Genomic DNA, 18,477 nt, shown 5'->3' with positions numbered 1-18,477 from the left:
ACTTTTCTACTATGACACATCCCTTCTCAACAAATAGTTTCCACAATCCCTTACTTAACAGAGCTGTTGCACTGCATTTCACTGCCTTGTGCATTGCATCTGCCACTGCAATTTGTTTCATCTGGTGCAAACTCAGGTACGGTCAGCTTTGTCTAAACATCCTTAGCTGGCACTGGTTAACACAGCATCCCAGTCAAAGTTCATAGTTCACCAACAGGTCAGACTGACAAATATCAAGTCCTGCTGAATTCTATCATCTTATGAAACATAACAATAAATTCAGTAATACACAGAGATCCACTAATAGTTTTTCCTCTCCATCTACCATAGAAAAAACAGGTGGTATGACATATCTCGGCATGGTAAGAAAGCAAAGCACCAAGGTATTTACTAAAACATCATATCCTATTTGACTTACATGGCATTTGTCAGTGTGGTACCTGACTGCCACACAGCAATATATTAAGCTTCACAGTCATCATACGTAATGGAAGATAACACCTAACCCATTCACCCTACATCCCTGTGCACAAGAATAACACACCCTGCTGTGTGTCTGACCATTCAAACACCTGATCTCTATGGCATGACACCACTCATTTCCTTAAGGGCACTACTACCTTTTCATTTGAATGTTCAGGTCTGTAGCTTTTGTTTCTTTTTTTTTTTCTTTGCTTTCTTCTGTTGTGTTTTTATTTTTGTTTTGTTTTTGTTTTTTTAAACTCAGAAACTGTTGCATTAAGCTACAGTTACATCAAGCTAAAGTTGTCCCCTGCAGGAAAGACAATATAGCACATGAAACTCTGACTGGTTGCTTCATCCATTCTGTTTTGCAATATACTGTGATTTTTTATAATGGCAGTAATATGTATAATGCATATGGCTGTAAAAATATCAACCAACTTTTATGGCTTTCCTCTTCATATGAATATTCAGTCATCCATTCGTCCCTAGATCCACTTCAATCCTGAAAAGAAAAAAAAGGAATAACTTAGTTGGCATATGATTGATTTATTTTCTTATTGGCTTATTAATTAAATTCTCAAATATTACTACATATATATATATATATATATATATAGGTAAAAAGGTAACCACAGACTTCTGTTTTGCAGTGAAATAGCTTAGAAGAACAGTAAGATTTTTAAAATAAAACTGGATTATTATGATACAACTATATTAACTATATTGGAGAAAGATTTATATATTTCCTGTTAACAAATTATTTTATTCAGTGTTCTCAGAGTTGTTTGTTTCTAAGCTGCTTGCAGTTATTCTTCAAATTATGTTTGCATCATGTTTGTAGAGGCAAACTTTGCAATGCAACTTAGCTTCACGAAAACACATGAATGCTGGCAGTCTTCTTAGGTTACTGTGGCTATGGCAATAGAAAAAAGCATAGATATGTGCTTCAAAACTAAAACTAAAACACAGTTATGTAGCTAATCACAACCATGACCATGTTTGCATTACCAAATCATGCACAATTGCCCTTCACAAAAAAACCATACTTCTTTAGCAATAATTTTGCTTATTCATTTTCTGCCTTTGCTTATTCATTTTCTTCAAGTTTGCATGATTTACAATTTACAAAAAGCAACGAATTGCCCATCTTTCATTTCCTTCCACACACCACATCACTGCAATCTCTCTCCTTAATGCACTCCAAGCTCATGGAAGTACTACTGTATGGACTCATTGATAAGCACAAGCAGTTCCAGCACTGCAACCACCCCACAGCCCAAAACACAATCCAGGACACCCAAAATACAGAACACATAGTTTGACGATAGAACAGGAATCAGCCTCCTAGCACTGAGATGGCCAGCAAGGGTGGCAAAGAGCAGTGATGGTGATGAGCAATGAGCACTGGCCACAGATTCCACACATATAGGCCAAATAACTTAACCGTGACTTTTTTAGGCTGTTTATGGGTGAAGAGAATCACAGAATCATTAAGATTGGAAAAGATAACTAAGATCATCCAGTCCAACTGTCCACCTAACACCAATACTGCCCACTAAACTATGCTCCTTAGTATCACAAAGGTACTGAGAGGTAAATCTCTATCTGAAAACACCTGCTCAATGAACAGCCTCATTTTTAGAAGTGTTGTACACCTTTGACTTGAAATGAAATGACATGGAAATGTACATGAGAAACAGGGCCGTCTGTCCTTGCAGATCTCATGCACTGATTCTGTCCTGTGTCATACCACTGAGCAATAGATTGCTCCTCCTATGTCAAGAAAAAAAGTAAAAAGTAAACAGAAATTTTAGAAGTCCAGTTTGGAAACAACTCTTTTTCATCCGGTTGGCGTCCCCAGTGCTTAGTAGAGAGGGCTAGAGTAAGGAACATGGGAAGACTTTTAGGACAATCATGCTAGACATTCATAGACAAATGGAGGCTACTCTTCTTTGTAGAGAATGTTTTTATATGTATTTTTTATATTTTTGTCTGTTTCTAGACAAGATCAAGTTCATACAAGTATCATTTCACTATCTGTTTTATGTACTGTTAGTTTTTAAGTAAATTCCTTAGAAGTACTCCTCATGTCATACACATCCTTTTTCTAATTCGGATATGTAAGGTAGAACACACATACACAGACAATATCAACTATGTTACAAAGTAGTAATTTGCTTAACTTTCCTCTCTACAAAGTAAAACCCGTATTAGGATATAACCATACCTCTGAATCACTGTCTTGAATCATTTATTTTACTTTAAAAAATATATGCACTTTTATTCTTCAAAACTCTCAAATCTGAACTTGCAAACCCTTTCAACAAATCCCCTTACAATCCCTCTCAAAAGCCTCGAGTCACATCCAGCTTCATGAAGACAAAGAGTGACTACTCCCAAACTCGCCAAGGCCATCCTAATCATCAGATGCAGCAGAATAATTGAAAGTACACTTTTAGCAGTGTACCACATAAAGAAAAGTGGTTGCCATCAATGCAGTGTTGAGAATGGCTACCTGTATGCTAACAGTAGCCACATGCTTATCACAGAATTATAGAATGGCCTGAGTTGAAAAGGACCACAATGATCACCTAGTTTCAACCCCCTGCTGTGTGCAGCGTCACCAACCACCAGACCAGGCTGCTCAGAGCCACATCCAGCCTGGCCTTGAATGCCTCCAGGGATGGGGCATCCACAGCCTCCTTGGGCAACCTGTTCCAGTGCGTCACCACTCTGTGTGAAAAACTTCCTCCTAATATCTAACCTAAACCTCTCCTGTCTCAGCTTAAAACCATTCTCCCTTGTTTTGTCAACTTACCTCCTTTGTTTCCCACATTTCTGGTTCTTGCAGAGAAATCTGTGAACTCTGTAAAGCAGACAGGACTTTCCATTCAGAAGCAATAAGGGACAGGATAAGATAAAATTCAGCACATCACTGTACTGTATCTGCCTACCCAAAATTTTACATACACCTGCACTCAAGTACCTACATTTCTTTCCTTGGATCTCGCCCCAAAGATCTTCATAAACTGGATTCTGCACCGCTGTAATTTAGACTAGGCAAAATACTTTGCCACCAATTTTTCTGTAGAGAAAAAGAAACTGCAATGTGAGCCGGTGTCAGGAGGCAGCACAATCTGCAAGTGGAGCCAAGTAACAGGATCACAAGAGCACCTACGACGCATTTTGTCACTGATAACCCAACTGCAAACATAAAGTTTATTCTGTTCTCAGCTGAAGTTTTTGCTTGTCTTTGATAATTCCTCTTAAGATGAGGCAAACTGAGTTACCTGCTCTGAGACCACCGGCACCTCCCAATATCTTTGTTACTCTGACGTGGTGTCAGTAACAAAAATACCTGAGGCTGCTCTAATATTTCAAAAATATTTCTGAAAGTTAACTTAAGTTTTGAACTTCTGATATTTTAATAAAAGTAAAGAGACTGATATTTTAATAAAACTAAAGAGAAGCAGCAGGCAGAGAGTGGGATGCTTGTTGCTAGGTGATACCTAGGCTCTCCTGAACTCCTACAGACTGAAATATTTATCCAGACTCCCACAAAGAATGACATCCAGCATAGAGAAAGAAGAGACACGCTGACTGAAATGCATCATGATTCAAGGTGAGAAGCAGCAGCTCTGCCACCAGTTCAGTCCCTGGGGTGCACCATGACAGGGATGCTGAGGGGGAGGCTGACGCAGCTCCTCCTCGGCGTCTGCCTTGACTTCACTTGGAGCCCCGGCAGCGAGACACCTTCAAAACCAGCTTTTCTTTTACAATAAACTGGGACTACCTCAGTTCCACTAAGGTCTTGGCAGCAGGAGAACCTGCATCCTTCACCCACCTGACTGTAAAAGCTGTTGTGTTTTAAACTGTTGTATTTCAACAGTGGATTTGCAGCTGGCCAGGTGTGGACAAAGCTGTCACTAACAGAACATACAGCCTTGGCAAGAAGGCTGCAAGCCACCCATCTCCTCCTCCTCCCTTTACAAGGTTTATTCAATGGCTAAACTTCCAAGGAGTGCTTATGAACACTTCCAGTAGAGTATTAAACACTGTTCTTTACAGGTCTCATATATGACATTAATTAATTATTTAGAATCAAACAGCTTCAAGGATCAGTCTCGGATCTCCTGGGACTTACAGATGCACTTCAACCTCCCTACGAATCAAGGGCATGGTTTGGCAAAAATAATATACAGAAACATACTAGAATTCTGGTGCTATAACTTTAGAGAATTGTTATTCTGAGAAAAATGTATTTCAGTAAAGAAAAAATCTGCAACTGTATGCATGTCCACAGAGAATTCTGGTGTGGCAAAGAAGAAACCTTGTGAAGGTTGAACAGCTTGAGTAGTTAAAATACATAGAAAGAACATAGTCCTCAAACGTCTGAATTTAGGTAATATTCACTGGTCAATCCAGAGCAGTGCTGTAAATTGCAGGGAGCAGAGAAAATCGCAGCAAAACAACGTAACCCCTTGAATCGTTATTGTAAAAGCACTGATTATCCTCCATGCTTTTTGTTGATTGAATGGATAGCTCTGAAATCTCTCTATTCCCTTCGCACCTCTATCCTAAGTAGAATGGCATTGGTTTCTGTTAGATCTAAATAAAATAAGGTTCTGATAAACACAGCCACACATCACTTTGGACAGCTTGCTGACATAAGGAAATGTCTGTGTTACACAGCACACACACAGCACAAGGTCTCTCAGATCACCATCTACCCTCACACACAGTTCAAACTACACATTAAAGTTAAAATCCTGTTTACCATTCTGCACACATGAAGTCAAAGGACTTAGCAGGCCCTTTCTTGGTAGAAGAATTACTTGCAACTTTTAAAATATATATATATACACACATTTATATGATTATAGATATATGAAAATACGTAATACATAGATATATGAAAAAACACAGACACAGAATTCTGATGAATCGATCAACTACTTGTTTGTAAATAACTGACTTAAGGAACCTGCAGAAAGCACACTCTCAATCACCAAAACAACACAGGGCCTTTCAGCCAAACTCTGAAAACATTTCTGAACCCTCAAAGAGAGAATTAAGAGAAGTCATTTTATCCTCTTATTTTAGACTTTCTTCAGCAAAACTATATAATTGTACATACTACTCTCAAAACGATAATGACTCTCTGAGATCACTATTCCACTTGAAACTAATTACAAAACAGTAATACCAAGGCAAGTGCCACCTCAGTTCCAGGTTGAAACAGTGCTTCTGCACTTTGTTTGCACTCCGGCTCATGCCCCATACAGAACAACAGAATAAAGACTTGCCAATGATTCTTCATTACCATCGTGGTGGGGAAGGGGACAAAGCCCAAAGCTCTCCAACAGAGAGATGAATGAATGAAGTGACTGGATTGACTACAGAGATTGCACAGGAAAGCATTTCACTGGGCAGGTTTCATGTTGTCATATCTTCCTGCTGCAGAACAGAACCTAGCTGGCTCTACTTGTGGTGCAGGCAGTACTCACACTCTGCTCAAACTTGCAAGATAATCTACATTTATATCCTAACCCAGTTAAAAATAAAACAAGGATTTTCCTTATTTCCTTATTTAGAAGGTGGTGACACACTGGAACAGGTTGCTCAAGGAGGCTGTGGATGCCCCATCCCTGGAGGCATTCAAGGCCAGGCTGGATGTGGCTCTGGGCAGCCTGGTCTGCTGGTTGGCAACCCTGCACATAGCAGGGGGGTTGAAATTAGGTGATCACTTTTCAACCTAGGCCATTCTGTGATTCTATGATTTCCTGTCAAGGGGCTGCTGAATCCCAGAACAAAAGAAGAACAAACAATTCTTGCACTCACATGCAGTTGTAAGTGAAATATTAAGAGCTTAAGGAGGAGCCATCATTTCTTTAGGAAACTCAGCAAAGTATTGGTTTCTGATTGTACCGTGCATCCAACATTTCTTGTGCTGGCAGCCATCACCCAACCTGAACACACAGAGTGGCTGAACAAATAAGGCCCCTCACCACAAGCCCAAAAAAGGAACAAGCACACCTGAGCTGCAGTCTTGTGTCAAAAACCACTCTCCAGCTGCAGTGAGCATCCTGCCATTTGGTAACACAGCAATGTGTTCAAGACTTAACCTGTTAGAGAATGTGAAAACCAGTAATCCTGCATCAGGATGCCAAATGCTAAATTTACATGGCTCAAAAGTTATTAGGGAGTTTCTTCACAGTTGCCTTACAGGAAATTCCAGGACAATGGAAAAATCAAAGCAGGAAGAAAAAAAATGAATGCTGTTTATATAATAGAATCGCAGAATAATGATTGTGGGTTGAAAAAGACCTCAAAGATCATATAGTTTCAAACCCCCTGCTATGCGCAGGGTCGCCAACCACTAGACCAAGCTGCCCAGAGCCACATCCAGCCTTGTATATATGTAATACAATATATATGTAGCAGTTTACATAAACCCTGTCATGTCTTTTCCTTCTATGCTCTGAAAGAGTTGTAAAGAAGTTAAAGATCTGCACTACCCAGCATCAGTGTGCATGAAACAGCGCATTGCTTCCCCCTAACCACAGTACCAAGCATGCTTGGCTAGCTTTTATAGCAAAACCACTTAATAAGCAGCAACAGAATGAGCTGCACCTAGTAAACTCATTTTAAAAGAGAAAAAAATGTTTCCATAGGCAACAAAGATGGCTACAGAGGCTGTCTGTTTCTGTATTACCAAAAGAAGTCTGTAAGATCCACACTGACTCCCTTGCAGATGGCAGATAGCGATCTCCTCTGAGTTCCATCCACAAGTCCCATCTCACCACACTGATCACGGTAAGGTAAGTTAGAAAGAACCTGGCAAACTGTTCAAGCAAGCCCATTCTGTTGCTCCAAAACACAAGTGACAAAAGCCCAACGTGCCATCTGGCACAGCTGCAGCTAGGAGAGGACACACTGTCAAAATTTACTACAAAGTTGGGAAAAATGAACAAAGAAAAACAAGCAAACATGACCACAGAGCTCCCAGTTACAATATATGCCAAAGAAGCCCAGCCACCTTGCTTCCAGGCTCAGTTATGCTTCCAAAAGAAAAGGAAGCCACAGCTGAACGCATGCTGCTCTATTGGGTGGTTGTGCTCAGCTCCTATTCTTGCCTTCCCTCAGCTCCCATCAAGTTTTCCCACTGCATTCATTACAATTTGGGACCCTTCTTTGTTTTCAGTTAGGAGTGTCCCAACCACTTTTTTTTTTCATGAAAATCAGCGTGACAGTTTTACACATATTGAGGCTCTACAGCCCTGTACGCTATGTGATAACAGCAATGCCATTAATCAGTTTTACGAGTCCATTTGGCTGGCATGATACAAACGTGGCTGATGAGTGTCTGGTTTAATAGGAAGGTAAGCTCTCTAAAATTGATCAATTGACCAGTAGTCTTCATTAATCATTTTTAATGGCTCTTCTCCTATCATGGCCTCTACTGAAAGTGCAGACTAGCATTATTACTAATAATTATCCCTCAAGATACTGTAGGCAAAAAGCTCGGAAAAAAGGAGAAATCACACAACTGAATATATAATATTCCCATTCAGCAGCATCCACAGCTTGAAACAGCTCCACTAGCAGATTCAGCAGCTACAAATCTTTAAATAATAATTTAAAACCCAAAGCAAGTCACTGAACCACACTCATCCTCTTGATGTCTTTGGAAGGACTGAGAAGAATAAAATTGACTCCAATACTGTTCCTTGAGAATTTCTACCGGAAACTCTGTCCTAACAGCTCAACCTTTACAATATTCTGTAGAGCTCAGTGCGAGCTATGATTAATCTCATGAAAAAGTGTACTGTTAGGAGACAGGATCTACCTGCTACATACCAGGTCATGTATTTCCTCAGCCTTCCTACCCCAATCACTTCTCTGCTTGTTTTAACAGCCCACATATTTCTGACAGGAGACACAGCTGCTATGCTTATCTTTATTTTATTTTATTTTTTTAAAGAAAAGTATATTCACACCTCCTATCAGATAGTTCCACATGCAACCAGACAGAAATTCTGGGGAGTGGGGAAGGGATAACTGGAGGAGGCAGCAGCAACTACCATCTACATGCTGTAGGAGCCATTGCATTCTGCAGGCCAACAGGAATCAACAACCCCCTTTAATGGTAGGCTCAACCTGAAGAGTAACCTTAGCAAATAAAGTTCTCACCCAGTTCTCATCTTCCAACTGGGGTGATCCCAACTACCTACAGACAGCAACATCTGCATTTGCTGCTCTTCGTGCCTCTACAGCTAAAGGAGAGAAAGATGCAGTGCAAGGCCCTGAGTCCCTATTCTGTAACACTGCACACATTCCAGCAATCACTCTTAATTGAAAAAGAAGACCAAGCTGATACATAAAAGCTAGCAGAACTTAACAGAAGTACAGATAAAACTGTAAAAAATCATTACAAAATCAGAAGCTAACAATGATAAGGAAGTTGCATTGCTTAGTTAATTAAAGCAGACTGGAAAGTGCTTCAGAGAAACAATGTTATATTGCACAGAGGAAAGCTCAGTGTAAAAAGCAAGGGTTTTCATCCTGTACTTAATGGATCTCAGTCAGACTGGCTGCTCTGTACTCTGTGCCATGGAAGTGTATCAATCCCAACTCATGCTCCTGTCACTCTCACTAATAGCTAGCAAGTGGGCTCATCATACTTAATTATCTTGCAGGAAAAAGAGGGTACAGCAACTAACTAAATAATAACTTGGTAGTAAATAATTTAATAATAATACAAAGCATGGATATTAGAAAAGGCTTCTGCTAAAGAGCACAGGACTTTTATTTTTTTCAGTATTCCAGGTGTAACAGAAAACCAACGCAGATGTGATGCTATGAACACTGCTCCGCTTGAACAGGGTCTTGTTAAGCATCACTCTTCTGTCAAAGACAAATGAAACAATTTCTGGTCAACCACTGAAATCTGTAATCAGTACAAACCATCCTTGGGAAGAAGAAACAAGAATGACTAAGAACTACATTCACCAATTCTCTGAGGTTCAAGATCAGTGATTTCCTGACAATCAAAGTTTTTGTATTTATATCAGTTCCCTTTGATTACTTTTTAATATGCAGGTAACAGCTGACATCATACATTACACAAACTGCTTAACAAAGCAGTTAAGCTAACTGGCAGCAGCAGCTACAGATGCACCTGTGGCAAAACCCAACCCTGGTTTAATCCCAGGAACACACCTATCTCATGTTTTGAAATTATGAGGAAGCTCCTAAACTGCATCACCTGTTGAAAAATATCTAATTTATGCAATTTAATTCAGTATCAAACAGTAACTACAGCTCTTGGTTAAAATTATACTGATTTCAAGTTGTTACCCCTCATCAACAATCTGAGTCACAGAGTCACATCTGGCCCTACCTCTTGGATATTCCCTTCGTTACATCACCTTTGCTTTCTGCATTACCCACTGCAGAAACATCAGTTCTCCAGATCTCAAGACTCAAGTTTCCCCTATCTTTCTCAGGTTCAAGGCCCTTATGACCACCCTTGAGATTCAACCACCATCAGCCCCAGATCACAGTAACACTGAGCCAGGCAGCAACATCCTCCCATCCTGACCATTGTGTCTCTGTTCCCCTTCCCACACCACTGCTGCCAGGATGAACTTCTGGTGCCTGAGCCAATCCCACAGATGCCCACTTGCACACCCAAGTACCAGTGTTGGCAACTGAGGGCCTCAGCTATAAACTTCAGGGGTCCAGGTTCGGTAACCACATCACCCTACTCCACAGACAGCACTCTTAAACCACACCTCACAACCTTCAGTGGGTTCAAAGAAAACTAACATAATCCAAAACTAGACAATTTTGTGTAGAAGAAGATTTGTGAACCTAACACCCTTCTGTAACTCATCCCAACTACTCTCACTGTGCTTTTCAACACAGTTTTCTTTTTACTCTCCTTGAATTTCTGCCTTTTGTGGGCTACACACTCACTAGTGTTAGTCCACCAATAAGCTGCTCAGAGCTTCACTGAGATTGGCATCATTCCCATTAAAAAGACAAATTCTGACTTAAACCTGTAATCCATCCACTAACTGTGAATGATGACAGGGCTGGCTGGGTTTTTCACATCTTTAATATACAAAAGATAATAAGGTTTTCTATATCATAAGTTGTACTCCTGATTATTCACTAGAAATATATTTTGTCTCTTCTCCATTTTTCGAGTGTTCACTCTCTGAATTCATTGCTAGCAGTTGATGTGGCAGTTGCTAGATACTCCCAAAATACCCAAACTGAACATGTCTCACACACTGTGCTACTGAAGAGGTTATGCTGAAAGAGCTGCTCCAAAAGTAATGCCTCCTATATTGTTACGTTGGCCTTCAACATCAGAGGCAGATGGTGGTGGTACGGCAGTAAAAGCTGAAACTTCCCACCAATATTCCATTGCATGTTGTAGCTGTGTGACAGATGGCAGCAGAGGGGCAGTCTGACAAACAGCGCCTGACATGGAAGTGAGTATGACACAAAGGGGTGTCACTGAATTCCTCCATGTGGCAAAAATTGCATCCTTTGACATTCATCGAAACTTGGTGAACATTTATAGAGACCAAACAGTGGATGCCAGCACAGTGAGGTACTGACTTCTGTCTTTCAGCAGTGGTGACAGCGACATGCAAGGCAACCCACATTCCAAATGGCTATGCACAGCTGTCACACCATGAAATGAAGAGCATCTCAATCAGCTCATCCGTGCAAATTGTCACATTATGGCCAGGAAACTGTATTTAGCTGAATATCGGCTTCAATGCATTAGAAATGATGATTGCAATGTTGGAATAACACAAAGTTTGCACCAGGTTGGTCTCACGAGTGCTCACAAAGGCAGAGAAACAACACCTTATGCAAATATGCAATAATCTACTGAACCATTGGCAACCACGTGGCTGAAGGTGACAGTTTTCTGGATCTCATCATTACCAGTAATGAATTGCACTCCAGGGAGTGGTGACAAGTGAATTCCCCACACAAGAAAGAGTTGAAGATACAGCCCTCTGTGGGTAGAAGTGATATGCACTATCTTTTGGGTTAGGAAAGGAGGGATCCCTCTGAATTCCAAACACAAACTATGGCAACTATACTGAAAAGTGGTGTTTTGTAGCTGAGAATCTGCTGTATCAAAGAATGTTGTGCCCTCTGTATGAATTGTATTTTCCATGGAAATGCAGAGGAGGCATTACTTTCAGAGTAACCTAAGTATCCAGGCTGGATGTGGCTCTGGGCAGCCTGGTCTAGTGGTTTGCGACCTTGCACACAGCAGGGGGTTTTAAACTAGATGATCATTGTGGTTCCCTTTCAACCCAGGCCAATCTGTGATTCTATGATGATGAAAAAAAATAAGTAATCAGAAAGGCATTGATAGAACTGCAAACTTCATTTAATAACTTATGGTCTTAAACTGAGACAGGGGAGGTGTAGGCTAGATGTTAGTAAGAAGTTTTTCACACAGAGGGTGGTGATGCACTGGAACAGGTTGCCCAAGGAGGCTGTGGATGCCCCATCCCTGGAGGCATTCAGGGCCAGCCTGGATGTGGCTCTGGGCAGAGTGGTCAAGTGGCTGGCAGCCCTGCACATAACAGGGGGGTTGAAACTAGGTGATCATTGTGGTCCTTTTCAACTCAGGCCACTCTATGATAACAAGAACACATACAATCAAAGTACTGACAGCAGTCCAGAGGCTGTATGCTGTACAGCAGAGGTAGCTGTAGTATTCTTTCTGATAAGCATAAGGAATATTGCAAATAACTAACACTCTCACAAGTGGCAAGTGTCATCATTCTAATGATAACCCTTATTGAGTTGCATCCTCTTATCACAATTGTGATTCTGTTAAGATGTCCACTGAAAATATCTAATTTTAATTAACTGTAATTTAGACTTATAATCTGAAACAGGTTATAACTTGCTGGTTTTATAAGACAATGAATCACCGACTAGAAAACAAAACATTTGTCTCCCTTGGGGGAAGCAGGAAACCTAACATATTTTAATATACAAAGGAGAAGTAATATAAATCAATAAACAACAAAAATAATATACTGAGAGTTAAAATAGAAAAAAAAGGCACAAGGGTACGTGCTTGAAGTTAGTACTGGAAACAACACAGAAGTTAAAATGTGTAGGTGCAGCATCAGGATGCTCTGCATCACTGAGGAGTTAGCTGCAATAAGTGAATATTACATGCATAAAACACACGGACACACATGGACACAGGCACAAAACCACACGTATCAAAGCAAACTGCTGCACCAGAGCTGTACTCAGCAGAGGCCTGCTGTCACCCTGCTGCAGCCTACCAGAACTTGGCAGTCAGGGCAGGCCTTGCACCTGGGATGGCAAACAGGGGAAGGTTTCCTGTCTTTACGGGTCATTCTGCCTACTGAATCACATCTTTTCTCTGCCCCACTGACGCATTACTATCAGCTTATTTTGCTTTCCAGCTCAATTCCTAATCGAGTGTATAGAAGGAGCCCACTTGTCTCATCTCCCTCTCCCTTATCAACAGACTGAGTGACAACAGCACAAGATCAGCCCAGCGATTCACCTGCCTTCATGTCCCACTGCTCACAGCAGGCATCACTGCGAGTGTCGGGCAGTTAAGAAGTCTCAACAGTTCCCTAATCTTTAGAGTATCAAGCATGTAAGTCATCCTCTCATAGGAAAGATGTCCTGGACCCGGCCCAGCGGTTTAAAGGGCTTTGACACACTGAGCAGGATTACAACAGGCAGCACCATTTCAAAATGAAATAGCAGCGAGGTTTGGCTTCCTAACAAACCCACTAAAAATACACAAGCTTAACTGGAAACATATTAACCTGCAGTCTGTCAGCAAATACAAAATACCCTCTCTTCAACACATACACAAAGAAATAACGTTGTATTCTTTTGTGTTCTATTTCTTATCAGTGTTTGAAAAAAGCCCACAAAGCATTAGGCTGGATGAGTTCAGAAGGAGTGTATTATATAAATACAGAAGCACAGTTGCACTAATATCCAGGAATGACATTCACAAACATCTTGTTACAACCTTATTAAGGCCATAAACTAAACAGCATTATCCTGGCATGCATCAGGCAAACTTCACAGAAGCTTCTCTCCAGAAGTTTCCCAAAGATCAGCACACTAACAAAGACAACAGCAGCGCCAGGTTTGTCACCATTGTCCATCTCCTCCCCACCCAGCCCTATAACTAGACCAAGACAAAACACCACCTCCATAAGACAGAATGCTGTTAATACCGAATTAAAGTAATACCAAGCAGTATTCAAGCATACGATCAATACCAGCTGGAGCTTAAGGTAAGACTACCCAGAGGCAAGAAGCATCAGACCATGGAGTCTATAGAGCACTGACAAACTGGAAGAATTTAGCAAAAGGAGGGTGATATAAAAAAAGCATCAGCCCTTCCCCCACCCTCCAGTCTGCTACATGCCAAAGCAGGATCCTTATCACCTGGCACATCTTCTCCTTCAGCTGAAGAGCCACCAAGACAGAACTCTGAAATTCTAAAAGCTTGTCCACTGGGAACCTCAAGAAATTTCCTCGTTTATCCCTGTCAATTTCCACTGCTGTGATCACCTCAAAATCATTACAGCCTCATTATATCCATTATATAAAAGCTTTAAGAACAAATCACCGGACCTGCAAAAGAACAGCTTGCGGCATCTAGATTCATCCCAACTCAGTCTGGAGACAACATTTCTGCTTTAACTTACAATCAGGAACAGAAATTTGGAGGAAGTTTTTCACACAGAGGGTGGTGACACACTGGAACAGGTTGCCCAAGGAGGCTGTGGATGCCCCATCCCTGGAGGCATTCAAGGCTGGGCTGGATGTGGCTCTGGGCAGCCTGGTCTGGTGGTTGGCAACCCTGCACATAGCAGGGGGGATGAAACTAGGTAATCACTGTGGTCCTTTTCGACCCAGGCCATTCTATGATTCTGTCAAAAACAGTCAGTGTTCATGCGCTGAGAGTTTTGTCGAGAGTTGTGATATTTACTTCAATTATTCCAATTGATATCTATCTATAAACACTTTTAAATGAAAATTAGGGCTTTACTCCACACTGACTGTGATTAATTCCAATTACTTGTATGCCTTTTACGATTGTGCTGCAGATTATATTTCACAGATTATGTCTGCCGTGTTATAAAGACAAAAAGCAATAACACAGAAGAATAGGGGTTGAAAGGGACCTCTGGAGGTCACCTGGTCAAACCTTCCAATAGGTGTTGTTGCTACAAAGTTGTAGCTGTCAGGAACAAGAGGGAACGCACAAAAAATATACTGTCATTCCTCAGCACCACAATGAACAACATGATAGTATTTTAAATGTCAAATATATATACATACATCCACAATAGCAATCACTTCACCAGTTTCTCAAAATTGATTTTGAACACGAGCTTTCTGACACATGGTCCCTCCAGAATAACACAACCAGCAACAGACAGTTCCTTTGTGCAGAAGTCCACGTTCCCCAGCTAAATCTATTTTCTGAGAGGCAAGTCTGGTGCTAATCCCAGTCAGATTAAGTTTCTGGATACTGCTGAACTTGTGATAGTGGCACATCTAGGTCATTGCAAAGGTCCTTGGAGCTGATGATCTAATTGGTGGTGATCCCTACTGAATACAGAAGTCAGCACTTGGTCCATGTTCTTTTGGTGGTGATGGTAAGTTTTTAATATTTTTTTCCCTCCAGAATTTCAATACGTCTCAACTCAAGACATGTAAAGATATAGTGCAAATCTGCAGCATCCAGCAGCTATACAGTAGCAACAAACAGTTGTGCATATACTCAAAACAACACTGTTTTCACTATTAAAATAAAAATCTTTGTAGTACAGCAAAAGGACACGGGGAAACGCAGATGCTCTCAAAGTAACCACATATCAAAGGTGTTATTTCTATGTACAGATGCTTCTAAATGCCCCTGATCTCTTAGGATTTGGTTACACCAGCTTAGTCACACTCAGAAAGCCATCACAAATAATACTAGGTTTTATTATATTCCACACAGAAAGCTTTGCAAACTGTTTTTTTCATGTTACAATTTGACCATAAAATAGTTTTTAGCCATTACAGTTCCTGGATCTACAGATGTACTCTAATGGGCAACTGTCAGACAGAATGCTTCATTTCTGGACTGTGCTATGGAGATGTACTGCCTGAAAACAAGATTAATAAAGCCATTAGAAATTACATATCTTTTAATTATCTTCACGTTTTATAGTCACATAGCACACTGCTTTTAAAGGTGGGAAGGAACATCAATACATACTTAAGAAAAACAAGGGAAGAGTAGCAGTAATGAAAAGGTAATAGCACAAAGAGAGCAAGAAGAATCAAAATACTACTGAAAATTAGAGAAGGGCAATGAATACATATTTAATGCAACTCTCTCTATTGCATTGGTATTTCCTCTGCTACTCAGAAATGAAAACAGGGGAGTATTAACTTACTGGTTACTGCAACTATGCAAGACACAATCGATCCCTAGAGTATAAAGCTGGGGTTATATCCAGCCTTGCTCTGAAAAGACTAAATGACTGCAAGATACAGCAAATGGTAAACCATGCTTTAAATGTGTTTTGCTGAGCTCGTGTTTTCACGTCAGTCTAATACTTCTACATAAGACTCTTTTCACAGAATTAGCAGGTAAATCTAGCATCTGACTGCTGTTTTGTGACTGTCCATTCCTACTTACTTTGAAATGGGTCTATTCATTAATTTTTGCTTGAGAAGATATCACAGTCCAGTGCCCCAGCTTTGCCGTTTGTAGTGATTCCCTCCCGTGAGAACAAGCTCAAGAAGCAGGTTTTCTTTCTCACACAGACAGGAAGCCCTGTCACCAAAATCACACACAGACCACTGGGGAGACACACAAGGAAGCAGCCTGACAAAGACAGAAAATTTCATCGTGTTTTATATTTTAGAAGAAGGAAAATAGAAAAACAGCCAAGTCTCAAAGAACAAGGATTAACATTGAGAAGAAGACAGAATGGGAAACGAGGAGAAATATTAGCACATGGTGGAACAAGAAAAGGACAGGAGTTAAAGGAAGCAAAATACCATGACCTTCAAAAGCAAAGACTGCCTCCTGTAACTACCAGACATGCAGGTTTTCTCCTGAAAATACAGGGCAGGAAGGTCTGTGGGGATATATAAAAATGTGAATTGAACAGAAACACTGCAGATGGCTGACAGAGGCACAGTGATTGAAATAAAACCCTTAAGACCAAGGGAACTAGAGGATGCAGGGATGAAATCATTCTTCTGACTTACATTCTAAAAAAATCCACAAGGTTTACAAGAGAAAAATATTTCTACTGTGAAATACATATGATTCATTGAGCAGGTCAGATAAACCATCCTTCACCTCCCACTACTGGAGTGCAACACAGGTGGGAAACCAGCTGGATCAATGGGCTCAGAACACCTCAGCTACTCCAAGTCCTCAGCTACTCCAAGACCTACTAGTTGCTGACTTCTAGGCATCAGCTCCATGAAACCTGTGTAGGCTATCAGTCTGTTTGGGGACTGCAGCATATGGTGCACATGGACAGGCTGTGAGAGCTGGGACTGTTCCACCTGGAGAAGGGAAAGTGTGAAGGAGATCCTACTGCTGCCTGCAGCTACCTAATGGGGTACAAAAACATCAGAGCCAGACTCTTCACAGAAGCACATAGCAGGATCCTAAGGATACAAGTTCCAGCAAGCAAAATTAACTCTGATTAGCTAAGAGGAAGAGTTCATGATACGGGTGGATAGAGAGTACTTAGAAAGGTCACAAAACATCCATCCTTGAAGATAATCAGAACTTGACTAAACAACAGCAGAGCAACCTATCTTAAAATTCTGTTTTTCTATGAGGAATAGCCATTGATATGGCAATAAAGATGCTACAAAAGTAGTGAAAAGCGAGTGAAAAGAACATCCAGAAGTACATGACTGCAAAATCACACCATCATTAATGCATACTTTTAGACTGTATTTAGGGGAATTCAGTAGCTCAAGTTCACTGCTCAGAAGAAGACCATGCAAACTTTAAAGAAGTGAAAAAAGCAAAATAACAATAATTGCACTGGTAACTTTCCATGTCTTCCAGGCACGTGCGAAATGTTTATGTGAGCATATTGGAATCCATCTGAGATATAAAATATCTTCCAAACAGAAATTTCGACTTTCAGATCTTTATGTACAAACCAAGAATATGAGTCACATGATGAAACAGAAGGATGAGCAGATTTCTGCAGTTTCTTATCATCTGTGAACAAAGCACTGAGAAACATACATGATACTAACCAGCCAGGACTCCACAGATCGCATCAGCAGAATTGCATGCAGAATACAGGGTTATTATTATACTGCTATGCTAAAGTTAGACTGAGGTCTCTGAGGACACATTCAGTTCCCCCTCATCTTCAAAGTTTATGCAACCTTAGATTATACAGTTCCTCAGATTGAGAACAATAACACAGTGCCCAGGTCGTGCCTCAGTTCCAGAATACTTCACAATGCATTACAACATTCTTCAGCAACGTCCATACTCATTTTTCATAATGGTGTACCAAATTTTGTACAAAAGTAGGAACAAAAAGCAGACTGGAAAATCCTGTCTATTTCAGCATCATGATGGTCACACTTGGCTTAGTGTCATGGGACATGTCTGTCCTTGGGAAACATCTGCAAGAGCTCAAGGGAGCTCCGCCTGGGGCTGGGCTCCTACTTTCACAGCTTCTAGGCATCTCTCCAGAGCCCCGCCACTGGCAGCAAAGATGTTCACCAGCGTGTCTCTCCATGATCCACACATCAAGACATCACAGCAAAGCCCAAGGGCAAGCAACCATACCCCCCCCTCAGTCTGCTGGGTCATACCGATACTCAGCACTTAACATCTTTGTAAAAGAGAGCAGCAGCTGAGCAACTGGCAGTGTCACAGAAAAATAAGAACAAAACAAC

At 40.9% G+C, this 18,477-nt stretch overlaps 1 protein-coding gene across 6 annotated transcripts in view; it reads right to left on the bottom strand.

Annotated features, from left to right (window-relative positions):
- The window catches only part of KLF12 (KLF transcription factor 12), a 264,660-nt gene that overhangs the window by 188,187 nt on the left and 57,996 nt on the right, over positions 1–18,477 (bottom strand). For all 6 annotated transcript variants that reach the window (XM_048933311.1, XM_048933316.1, XM_048933313.1 and 3 more), the window contains exon 2: positions 904–967. In XM_048933311.1, the coding sequence (XP_048789268.1) occupies positions 904–924 (21 nt within the window). In that variant the 5' untranslated portion in view covers positions 925–967. The remainder of the gene's footprint in view (positions 1–903; positions 968–18,477) is intronic.

This window comes from Lagopus muta, chromosome 1 (genome assembly GCF_023343835.1).
Source record: "Lagopus muta isolate bLagMut1 chromosome 1, bLagMut1 primary, whole genome shotgun sequence".
NCBI lineage: Eukaryota > Metazoa > Chordata > Aves > Galliformes > Phasianidae > Lagopus > Lagopus muta.
The sequence above is the reverse complement of the archived record's forward strand: the minus strand, read 5'-3'. Positions and strand labels throughout refer to the sequence as shown.